The sequence below is a fragment of the Dendrobates tinctorius genome, unplaced genomic scaffold (assembly GCF_039654945.1).
Source record: "Dendrobates tinctorius isolate UK_male_01 unplaced genomic scaffold, ASM3965494v1 ptg000028l, whole genome shotgun sequence".
Classification (NCBI taxonomy): Eukaryota; Metazoa; Chordata; class Amphibia; order Anura; family Dendrobatidae; genus Dendrobates; species Dendrobates tinctorius.
Genome location: NW_027361696.1, coordinates 1,990,709 through 2,003,380, shown reverse-complemented (window position 1 = coordinate 2,003,380; position 12,672 = coordinate 1,990,709). Strand labels below are relative to the sequence as shown.

Sequence of the window (12,672 nt, the reverse complement as noted above, 5' to 3'; positions counted from 1 at the left end):
CTGTAATGCCGCATTCCGCTAACCTGCAGCGGAACGAAAAGAAGAAAATGCTCTTCTTTTTGTTCTGACACTGATAGCGGAATGCGGCATTACGAAAGCGAACGGGCGTCTGCAGATCGCGGAACCCAGCCGTTCACTTCTATGGGCAATGCAAGCGGAATGCCAGCATTCAGCCAGCATTGCCCTGGGGTCAGCTGGATGTCAGATCCAGAGCGGATCGACCTCTGGCGGCCACAAACACAAGTGTGAAACCACTCTAAAATTACAGTGTGCAAGAGGCCTAAAGTCTAAACAATTTTGAACTTTTACCTGACCCAGCACTGACCTGCTTTGTTGCAAGTTTTGTTGCAGATGTAACAAGTAGCATGGTCACATGTCCTGCAAGTTACATTAGACTAGCTTTTATTCCATCTGTACATCAGAATATAGCAGTGTCTGAAATCTCCACAAAGAGAGAAGTGTACTGCCACAAAAAATCAGTCAGCTTCCACAGCAATTCACTTTCTACAACTATGAATTCAGTTCTGTCCAAACGTGGAAGGAGCAAGTTGGTCCATGAGAATCACATTTACTTATTTTCCAAACGAACCGCTGACGATGTTCATTCCATCTGGGTATGTGAAAAACGGTCGACTTGCAAGGGACGTGTTTGGACCAATGAAGAATCTGGCGAAGTTGTGAAAGTAGTCAATCTTCACAATCACGCAGCACAAGCTGCAAGACCTGAAGCAATCCGACTTGTTAATGAGGCTGCGACCAGGGCAAGGACAACACAGGAGACACCACAACAGATTCTCACAGACGTCGTTTCAGGAGCCCATACTAATGTTGCAGCACTTCTCCCAAGGAAAGCATCACTGAAGAGGACAATACGATTAGCAAGGCAACTTGGCAATATCCCAAGGTTACCTCAAACCCTTGATCAACTTGTTATCCCCCTGGAGTTCCAGGAGATCAGTATTGATGGTGTCCAGCAGCAGTTCCTTCTGCATGACTCTGGTAAGCTACTTAACCATTTAACATTGTATTAAAACAATTCCATTATGCATAATTATTGCAAAGTTTATTTTGCACAAATGTGAAAAATGCTACACTATAAGGTGCTGATATAAAATACTATGTGATTTTTGCCTTCAAGGGAAACTTTGAGGGTAATATAATGTAGTGAGGCCTACTGATTCCAACTAGTGTTGGCCGATCACTGGAAAGATAGGATCAGATCGGGCTGATCATACCGAAAGATTGGAATTAATTCAGATCCAATCTCCAGAGCTAGATATATTTATATATATATATATATGCACACTGTACGCCCGAACAGTGTGTGTGTATATATATGCATATATGTGGGTGGGTGATGGTGGTCTGGCACTTTTGGAACTTTGAAATGCAATAAAGGAGCGCGGAGGGCTTTCTTCATGGATGCATGTTAAGTACGGGCGGAAGCCAACCCCTGCTCTAGCAGCACACTGAGTCCTCAGCAACAATCTCAGTTGAGCCACTCTTCTTCCAGCTTTCTTGCATATATAATGGCCCCAAACTGCATTAAAAAATAAACAAACCCAGTTATTCAACTCTCTCTCTGGTGTCCAGCGCTGTCTCCGGCGGTGCAGGGAATTCCGAAATCCCAATGCTATGCATTCTGGGTTGTGCATCACCACCTCTGCACATGTGCCGGGCTGTTCTGTGACGTGATGTGGTGCTTTACCAGGACCGTCTAGTGAGCGGTCCTGGGATCACTCTCCACTGTAGTTATAGTACGGCAGGCACAGAGGCGGCGATGCGCCGCCTGGATTTCGGGATTCCCTGCACTGCTGGGCTAGGAGCCGGAGCCAGTACTGGACACTGGAGAAAGAGGTGAGTAACTGGGTTTGTTTATTTTTTAACAGCGCAGCCTGGAGCCATTTACTAAAGCTAAATATGCACACACGCTGTACACCTGTATAGTGTGTGTGTGTGTGTGTGTATATATATATATATGCGCACACTGTTCGGGAGTGTATGCCCGGACAGTGTTTTCAGATTACGGAGGATTCCGATTTCTAATTCAGATCATCATCATGATCTGGCTACAAATCGGATCGTAATTTAAAATAACGATCAGCCTGAAAATTGTAATAAATTACGATCTTCAGTGATCGGACCGGCCAACACTAATTCCAAATATGCAGCATTGTACTGGCCATACCTGTCCTGGATGCTGCCCCGGAGTTCAGCCTCGCCTGTCTGCGGCATGCACGGACTGAACTGCCATCGCCGGCTGATTCCTCGGCTCTCGTAGTTCAGTCCTGCAGATCCGTGGACAGGTCGGGCTGAACTCCGGAGCTCAGGTGAGATACGCCATGATTTGCAGATGCGTTTTGCCTGCTGCTTCCAAGCACTTTTTAAGCACTTTGCAAGCGCTTTGGCAAAACGCTTCTGCAAATAGGGGACGTGGCCAAGCTCTGCTTTGGGCGTGGCCATGCCCTGCTATGGCCTAAACTGAGCATATTTGGCGTGGTTTGCAGGCATTTTTCGGGAGGTTTCCCTCTAGCACCTTCCCATTCCTTCCGGGATCCGCCGGAAAATAGCTTTGAAGCTATTTTCCGGTGGGGCGTTTTCCGGCCCCGGCCGGAATCCGCCCGTAACCCGCACCATAGACATGAAAGGGCGGGTTTCAGGCAGGAAACACAGCACAGAATACGCCTGTAAATCCAGCTTGTCTGGATAAAGCCTGAGGCCTCGTGCCCACTGACGGAAGGGGATTGTGGAGCGGCATCTCCGCAGCGGCTGTAATTGCGGTAGCAATTGGAGATCCCACAGGAATCTATTTGTGCCTGCAATTGTGGCCACTATTGTGGTACCCTAATTCTGTATCAAAATCTTCACTTAACTCTATGGATTTAGGTGCAGGTTTTAGTGCAGGATTTCAGCCCCTTGTCTGAATGGCTGGAATTTTGTTTGTATAATGGCAGCATACATTGACATGCTGCACTGCATGTTTTTTTTTTGTAAACAAAATTTTTTCATCAGCATGTGGATGGGATTTACACATTAATGCTGCATATGACCCCGGCCTAATGGACCATTCAGTTATGCCTTAGGCCAAAAGCACACTGGTGATTTTACTGGCGTTTTTTGCGTCCTGCACAATCCTCTCAATGAGACAGCATAGGCAGCGCGGACGTCACGAACGTCTGCGCTGCCCACCCGACGGCTAGCGTGCCCATCCGCCTGAATGGAATGCCCCATTCAGGCGGGCGGACCGCCCAGTCGTTCATTCAGACGTCCAGCCGCACGCCGCGTCTGGATGCGGCTGTCAACTAGACGGCCCGTTCAGCATAGTGGCGATCGGCCGTGCTGAACGGCCATCTAGTTGAAGGGTCTAAAGGTACCCTAAAAGTGTGACCTATTTCAAGTTTGGAAGTAATTTTAATTTTAAACAAAAATATATAATTTTCCACTGGGACAATATATGTTGTAAAAAACTATTGGTTGGCCCCTTCACACTAGATTTTGCTTCAGTTTTTTTATTATGAAATCAGAAAATCTGGAGCAAAATGTGAGTATTTAATGTGCGATATGAACAGAGTCTTCTGATTAGGATATTTTTTTTGTGAATTTATCCCAAAACTCTGTCTGCTGCTTGTTACACTTTTCCTGTTATTTCCTCTACTAATACTTTCATTTTAAATTAGGAAATGGACACAGCCGTATGTTGATATTTGGAACAAGAGACAATCTCCATCTACTGGCACAAAGTAAAGAGTGGTTTGCTGATGGTATGTTTTTCACTACACCAGCCTTGTTTAAGCAACTTTACACAATCCATGTAGTCCACAGCGGCCTTGTTGTTCCTGTAGTGTACACCTTGCTGACAGACAAGAGCCGTTCTACATACCAGAGGGTGCTGCAAGAGCTGAAGAACTTGCAGCCTGGACTGCAGCCAGACAACCTGATGTTGGATTTTGAACTAGCTGCAATACAGGCATTTGAAAGTGAATTCCCCAACCTTGTGAAGACTGGTTGCTTTTTCCACCTTTCACAGTCGGTTTGGCGTAAAGTTCAAAATGAAGGACTCAAGATGCAATACCAAGGTGACCATGAATTTGCCCGTTGGATACGCATGATGCCTGCCCTGGCCTTTCTACCACCACAGAATGTTGTGCAATCATTTGAAGAATTGGTGGAAGATCTTGACTTTCCACAAGAAGCAATACCTATTGCCAACTATTTTGAAGACAGCTATATCGGTCGAATGAATCGCAGAGGACGTCAAGCACCTTTGTTTCCAGTTCAATTCTGGAATGTGTATGAACGAACATTGAATGATCAACAGCGAACAAATAATGATGTCGAAGGATGGCACCATAGCTTTCGAGAAACATGTGGTACTCTTTTCCAAAATATATACCGGTTCATTAACTGTCTGAAACATCAGCAAGAGCTCCATAGTTTTGAAATTATTCAGATATATCAGGAAATCCCATCGCTGCAAGAAACAAAAAGTATGCTGCAATTTCAGCAAGGGTTAAATGTATCGTGCAAGATTTCGATAATAGAAGCTTGATGGATTATCTCAGAGGCATTGCCTACAGCTTTGATTTTTAGTTCATGGTCACATATTGTATGTTTTGAGAGCAGTGTTTTTAGCTGTAAAATAATTCAAGCATTATAACCTGCAATTTGTATTTTCTCTTTTTCTCTAATCCTTCCCCTCTATACCTTTTTATGTTTCTTGTTAAAACAGTTTTGATATATACAGTTAAAGCATAACCCTGCAAAAAACATGTTATGTTATAGTACCTGTGCCCATGATATTCATTTCCAAAGGAGACATTCCAGCAGCTTCACTTCTGTGTGAAAAGTCTCATCCAAGTTAAAGCTCCATGTGCTGCAGGATTTCAGTGGTTGCTAAGGAGGTTGTTTCTCCTTAGTAGCAGTACTTGTGGATGGATTCTAGAGGGCGCGGCTGCACAGGAGCATGCAGCTAACAATATATTCCCTATGATGTATAAAGGGCTGCTGGTTTACAGCCCTCTGCAAAGCCCCCCCTATGTGTTCCGTCCTGTAACGGCTTTACACAGGCAGGGGGGAGCCCTCCTCTTGTCCAGGACAGAGCACATGAGCGGAGGGTGAAGGGGAGCTTTGCAGAGGGCTGTGAACAAGCAGCCCTGAATGTATCATAGGGAGCCAGGATCCATTCTGCTCCCAAGGGGGCACGACCTCCTTAGTAACCAATGAAATCCTACTATTTTCCTGTCTGTTTGTAAAATTACTCATCTAGAAAACAAAGTTTGAGAATAAAAAAAACTAATTTGATCAGAATTGTATATCTTACACTCATATGGTGTATTATTAGTGATAAGCAAACCTGCCAATGTTCAGTTCAGGCAGGTTTTTCCCGGATGCGAAAGATCCAGGAGCAAATTGCTAGAGGCAAAACATCCAGGGATGAACTGCTGGGGGCGAACTGACTGGGGGCAAAACATCCGGGGGTGAAACATCCGGGGGCAAACTGCTGGGGGCGAAACATCCTGGGTTGAACATCCGGGGGTGAACTGCTGGGGGCGAAACATCCAGGGGCGAAACATCCGGGGGCGAACTGCTGGGGGCGAAACATCCGGGGACGAACTGCTGGGGGCGAACTGCTGGGGGCAAACCATCCGGGGGCGAAACATCCGGGGGCGAACTGCTGGGGGCGAAACATCCGGGGGTGAACTGCTGGGGGCGAAACATCTGGGGGCGAAACATCTGGGGGCGAACTGCTGGGGGCGAACTTCTGGGGGCGAAACATGCGGGGGCGAACTGCTGGGGGCGAAACATCCGGGGGTGACCTGCTGGGGGCGAACTGCTGGGGGCGAAACATGCGGGGGCGAACTGCTGTGGGCGAACTGCTGGGGGCGAAACATCCGGGGGCGAACTGCTGAGGGCGAAACATGCGGGGGCGAACTGCTGGGGGCGAAACATTCGGGGGCAAACTGCTGGGGGCGAAACATCCGGGGGCGAACTGCTGGGGGCGAAACATCCGGGGGCGAACTGCTGGGGGCGAAACATCCGGGGGCGAACTGCTGGGGGCGAAACATCCGGGGGCGAACTGCTGGGGGTGAAACATCCGGGGGCGAAACATCCAGGGGCGAACTGCTGGGGGCAAACTGCTGGGGGCGAAACATCCGGGGGCGAACTGCTGGGGGCGAAACATCCGGGGGCGAACTGCTGGGGGCGAAACATCCGGGGGCGAACTGCTGGGGGCGAAACATCCGGGGGCGAAACATCCGGGGGCGAACTTCTGGGGGCAAACTGCTGGGGGCGAAACATCCGGGGGCGAACTGCTGGGGGCGAAACATCCGGGGGCGAACTGCTGGGGGCGAAACATCCGGGGGCGAACTGCTGGGGGCGAAACATCCGGGGGCGAAACATCCGGGGGCGAAACATCCGGGGGCGAAATGTGCGGGGGCGAAATGTGCGGGGGCGAACTGCTGGGGGCAAAATGTGCGGGGGCGAAATGTGCGGGGGCGAAACAACCTGGGGGCGAAATGCTGGGGGCAAAATGTTCGGGGGCGAAGTGTACCTGGGGGCGAACTGCTGGAGACGAACTGCTGGGGGCGAAATGCTGGGGGCGAACTGCTGGGGGCGAAACTTCCAACTCCCGTATTAAGTAATATATGGTGCCTATTATGCTGTATGAAGTAATATATGGGGCCCATTATACTGTATGAAGTAATATATGGGGTCCATTACACTGTATGAAGTCATATATGGGGCCCATTATACTGTATGAAGTCATATATGGGGCCTATTATACTGTATGAAGTAATATATTGGTCCCATTATACTGTGTGAAGTAATATATGTGGCCCATTATACTGTATGAAATAATATTTGGGGCCCAATATACTGTATGCAGTAATATATGGGGCCCATAATACTGTATGGAGCATTATGTGGGGATAGGGGATGACTTTCTGTTTGTTGTGGATCAGACCGCTGGGACCCCCATGATCCTGGGAAACGTAGCTTTGAAGAGCACCATGTAAATGGAGCTGTGGTCAGTCATACGCACTGTGGCGCCATTCACATGTGGCTCTTCAAATAACTCCATAAAAGAGAGTGATGAGGAGATGACAAAGTGTAGCAAAAATTCACTGATCGGGGTGATGAGTGCTATAGTTTGTGGGCTGGTGGGATTTGTGTGGCAGGGCTGCATTTTTGTCCCAGTCCGGCCCTGTGCCAGGCCTACCATTGCCATTATTAACCCTTGTTCTGGATACTTATGTGTTTTTCTTGTATGTGCGTGTGATGGTGCTGACATCCTTGTGTTTGGACACCTTTTTTTCTATTTATCTAAATCAAAATGTCCACTATTGTACTCAGTTTTACAGGATAGATATGAAAATTTACTTTGTGTGCGGGGGGGGGTCATTTTGCTGTTCGCCTCAGGCAGCAGATAGGCTAGGTTCACCCCTGCCAATAGTCAAAGGGGAATGACCTGTGTGGGAGAACATCGATATGGGAGGAAAAGTAGTTTGTAACCATAGTTGACAAATGCTGCCTCCTGTCACTTTTAATCGATGCAGTATTAGCAGTCGTGTGAGCGGTACTTGAGAAATCATTCCAAAACATGGTCATTAAACCCCTGTCTCCAATGCCACTTCTGCTGTGTGCACCACGAACACCTCTTCCATTGTGCCCACTACGGCTCGTGGGAGAACCAGCACCACTGCTGTGTGCTGGGAAAGCCTCAAACAAACGGTTTACCAGAGTTGCTTGTTTGTTTGCCAATATTATCTCTAGGTTCTCCTGTGGCATGATGTTGTATAGTTTGCCTTTGTAGTGTGGATCGAGGATGCTGGCCAGCCAGTAGTCGTCATCCCTCATCATTTTGGCAATGCGGGGGTCCCTTTTTAAGATCCGCAAGGCATAATCGCACATGTGGGCCAATGTTCCAGGTGTCAATGATGCACTGCCCGTGGTGGGTGGAGGAGCAGTTTCTGGCAAATCCACATCCCTACAGTCACGCACAAACACTGTACCTGACCTTGGAACGCCAACATTTTCTCTTGCCCCCTGAGAAACATCCTCCTGCCCAAAATAATCATCCCCCTCATCCTCCTCCTCCTCCTCTTCCTCTTCTTCCTCCACCTCATCCATGACAGTTTCCTGACCAGACAATGGCTGACTGTCATCAAGGCTTCCCTCCTCCTCCTCCGCTGCAGACGCCTGATCCTTAATGCGCGTCAAACTTTGCATGAGCAGACGCATAAGTGGGATGCTCATGCTTATGATGGCGTCGTCTGCGCTTACCAGCCGTGTGCATTCCTCAAAACACTGAAGAACTTTACAGAAGTCTTTCAGCTTTGACCACTGCACACCCGACAATTCCATGTCTTCTCTCAAACTGCCTGCCCGTGTATCCTCCCACAAATGCATGACAGCCTGCCTCTGTTCGCACAGTCTCTCAACCATGTGCAGGGTGGAGTTCCACCTTGTTGCAACGTCTATGATTAGGTGGTGCTTAGGGAGGTGGAGCAATCGCTGCAACTTCTGCATACGACTGTAGTGTACGGCCGCGCGACGGATGTGCGAGCACAGTCTTCGCACCTTATGGAGCAGGGATGTTAACTCCGGATAATTGTTAAGGAAGCACTGCACCACCAGGTTCAAAGTGTGAGCCAGGCAAGGTATGTGTGTGACTTTTGCACGGGCTATGGCTGCCACAAAATTCCAGCCGTTATCACTGACTACCTTGCCTGCCTCAAGATGTAGACTGCCCAGCCATGACTCTGTTTGTCGCTGCAACTAGTCGGCCAGTACCTCCGTGGTGTGTCTGTTGTCGCCCAAAGACATCATCTTTAACACAGCCTGCTGACGCTTACCACTAGCTGTTCGATAGTGGGACACCTCGTGTGCAACACTGCCAGCTGTGGATGTAGTGCTCGTGCGACTGCGCTCTGTGGCGAGCTTTCGCTGATAGACGAGGAGGAGGAGGAGCGAAAGCCTACAGCCAACTGTTTCCTATACCGTGGGCTAGGCAGCACTGTTCCACCGCCGCTGTCCCCAGTGGAGCCTGCATCCACCACATTAACCCAGTGCGCAGTGATGGACACGTAACGGCCCTGGCCATGCCTACTGGTCCATGCATCTGTTGTGAGGTGCACCTTTCCACTCACTGACTGTTTTAGTGCATGGACAATGCGGTCTTTCACATGCCGGTGGAGGGCAGGGATGGCTTTTCGAGAAAAGAAGTGCCGACTGGGTAGGTCATAGCGTGGGACAGCATAGGCCATGAGGTCGCGGAAAGCTTCGCATTCAACCAAACGGTAGGGCATCATCTCTAATGAGATTAGTTTGGCAATGTAGGCGTTCAAACACAGTGTACACGGATGAGAGGATAAGTACTTTCTTGTCCTACTCAGAGTGTCTGGTAGGGCGAGCTGGACTGGAGAGCTGCATATGGGGGAAGTAGCGGTGGATTGGATGGAGTGAGAGGGGGTTGGTGATGGTATTGGTGGTGATGGCCTAGATTCAGTGTTGTGTAGCAAAAGTATTGTGATTCCCTGAGTGCTTTGGCCTTGCAACGACACCTCCACATTTAGTGCTGGTGGTGTGCTTAATGGTGGCGGTGGTCTTACAGTGGGGGTAGCGATGGAGCGTTGTTGGCTACCTTCAGTCGGAGCAGGTGCACATGTGCTACCTGAGGTTTTGTAGTCCGTCCACGCTTGCAAGTGCATGTTGATTAAATGTCTAAGCATGCAACTGGTATTCAAATTTCTGAGTTGTTTACCTCGGCTAAAGGTCCTTTGACACTTCTTACAGGTAACCTTTGCCTCATCAGTAGGATTTTGGACAAAGAAGTGCCACACTGGACTCTTCCTACTATGGTAAGCATTTTCTGGCCTTGCACGCTGTGCTAAGTTGACCGTCTGGTCAAGCTGTCCTGCAACTCTTTTAGTTTTTGTTCCATGTTTTAGGACAGCTACGGGCCTGCTAGATAACCGCTGCTGCGATGTCAATGCCTGCTGTGGATCCTTCTCCTTATCTGAACTATTGCCAGCGCCACCCTCCTCCCCTAATGGATGCCCATCCGGGTCCAGAAATGGGTCATCCATCACCTCCTCTTCAAAGTCATCTGCACCTTCCTCTTTACCTTCCTCTGTGTCACTGTGTAAGGTGGTATAGCATGCGGGAAGGGGCACCTGGGTTTTAACAGGGTCAGATTCTGGCTCAATAGACTGCGAGGGCAATGTAGTGCTGTGGGTCAATGTACCAGCAGAATCATCTAGCAGTGGCTGGGCATCAGTGCGCTCCATGTAAGATTCATCTTGGACTGGGGAATTCAGAATTTGACTGGACAACCTAGGCATGGTATGTGAAAAGAGCTCCATAGAGTAATCTGAAGTGTGGGCAGCCGCATCCTTAACTTTTGTTGGGGGTGAAGAACACAAGGAAAGGGGTTTTTTATGACCAGAACCCTGCACTGACGACTCCGTGCTTGCAGGTTTCGACCATTCAGAAGAGGAGGCAATAGAGCTGGTGGCTGTTTCGGCAATGTACGCCAAAACCTGTTCCTGATGCTCCGGCTTTAAAAGCAATTTTCCTACTCCAAGAAAAGATAAGATAAGATAATCCTTTAATCGTCCCACCATGGGGAAATTCAGAGCATTACAGCAGCAAGGCAGGAACAAGTACAGATACAGATGCATAAAGGCATTACATTGACAGTAGGTAGGTACATACTGTATATTCCCAAAAAAAAAAAAATGTAACCGGACTGTCACAACTTTGGATCTATCAGTTCTCTGTTTGGGTCATTCTCCATTTTGGACAATGCTGGTTACACAGCCTAACTGCAGCAGGAAGGAAGGACTTTTGATAGCGCTCCCTCTCACATTTAGAATGAAGTAGCCGGTCACTGACAGTACTGCACATCTTTGTCACGGTCTCATGCATGGGATGGGAATCATTCTGCACCATGTAGCTCACCTTGGCCAGTATCCTCCTGTCGCCTACTTCCTGAACTGGGTCAAGGGGGCATCCCAGGACAGAGCTGGCCCTTCTAATCAGTTTGTCCAGCCTATTCCTGTCCCTGGTTGATATGCCACTACCGCAGCACGCCACACCAAAGAAGATGACTGATGCCACAACAGAGTTGAAGAAGGATGCAAGGAGTGCCCCTCTAACTCCGAAGGCTCTCAGCCTTCTGAGCAGATAAAGCCTGCTTTGGCCCTTCCTGTACACTGAATCCAAGTGATGGGCCCAGTCAAGCTTATTATTGAGGATCACACCAAGGTACTTATAGGTGTCGACTATCTCAATGTCATTTCCCTGAATGTTCACCACTACTGGTGGATTTTTGCCCTTGCGAAAGTCCACCACCAATTCCTTGGTCTTCCCAGAATTAATCCTAAGGGGGTTCCTCTGACACCACTCCACAAAAGCTTGGTTAGTATCTCTGTACTCTCTTTCATCTCCTCCTGTGATGAGGCCTACTATTGCAGAGTCATCAGAATACTTCTGCAAGTAGCAGCTAGATGAGTTGCACCTAAAATCCGCAGTGTACAGTGTGAAGAGAAAAGGGGCAAGAACTGTACCTTGAGGTGCCCCTGTATTGCAGATCACTGTGTCTGACACACTGTCCCGAACCTTTACAAACTGAGGTCGGTTCGTGAGGTAGTTAAGGATCCAGGTGGAGAGTTGGAGGTCCACACCAACAAGGCCCAGCTTGTCTCTCAGTAGACCTGGCTGTATGGTGTTAAAAGCACTAGAGAAATCGAAGAACATTATTCTCACAGTGTTCCCAGGTTTCTCCAGGTGAGAGAGAGTCCTATCTAGAAGGTGGATAATGGCATCATCCACACCAATGCCCGGCCTGTAGGCAAACTGGAGAGGGTCCATATCCGAGCTCACTAGAGGACGGAGACGTGTGAGAACCAATCTCTCTAGTACCTTCATCAGGTGTGATGTCAATGCTACAGGTCTATAGTCATTAAGGTCTTTCGGATAAGGTTTCTTCGGAACTGGTGCCACACACGATAATTTCCACAGTTGTGGTACTATACCCATTCTCAGGCTCATATTGAACAGATATGTAATGATCTCACTCAGCTGGTGCCCGCAGGTTTTGATTAGCCTTGCACTGATGCCGTCAGGACCTGAAGCCTTCAAAACTTTGACCTTATTCAGTTCTTTTGCAACCTGGGTACTTGTGAAGAACAGACTCTGGCTCAGTTGACAAGTTGCAGCAGGGGGTGAGGTTATTGTAGCAGAGAGGTGTGAATGGTATGCACGGGCAGGAGCAGCCAGTGTGTGATTAAATCTGTTAAAGAATAGATTAAGTTCATTAAGCCCCTCTTTATCTACAACCATCCTGGAGACAGTCTGTCTATGCCCAGATATAGACTTTAGACCCTCCCAGACTTCATGGATCCTTTTCTGTGACAATTTCAGTTCAATCCTTCTCTTATAATTAGCCTTTCCCTGCCTGATTAGATACTTCAGATCCTTCTGAACCTCTCTCAGCCTGCCCTTGTCACCTGATCTGAAGGCCAACTTCTTCTCTTTGAGAAGAGCCTTTATTCCGGGGCTGATCCATGGTTTGTTGTTAGAGAAGCACCTCACTACTTTTGTGGGTACCGTGTTGTCTACACAGAAATTAATGTAGTCCGTTAAACAGTGTGTGAGACCTTCCATGTC

The 12,672-nt window shown here is 48.5% G+C and overlaps 1 protein-coding gene across 1 annotated transcript in view; it reads left to right on the top strand.

Moving 5' to 3' along the window:
• The first annotated feature begins 298 nt into the window (after positions 1 to 298).
• The window catches only part of LOC141085676 (uncharacterized), a 49,910-nt gene continuing 37,536 nt past the window's right edge, over positions 299 to 12,672 (top strand). Inside the window, exons 1-2 of the mRNA XM_073571251.1 lie at positions 299 to 999; positions 3,678 to 4,487. Of these exons, the coding sequence (XP_073427352.1) occupies positions 366 to 999; positions 3,678 to 4,487 (1,444 nt within the window). The 5' untranslated portion in view covers positions 299 to 365. The remainder of the gene's footprint in view (positions 1,000 to 3,677; positions 4,488 to 12,672) is intronic.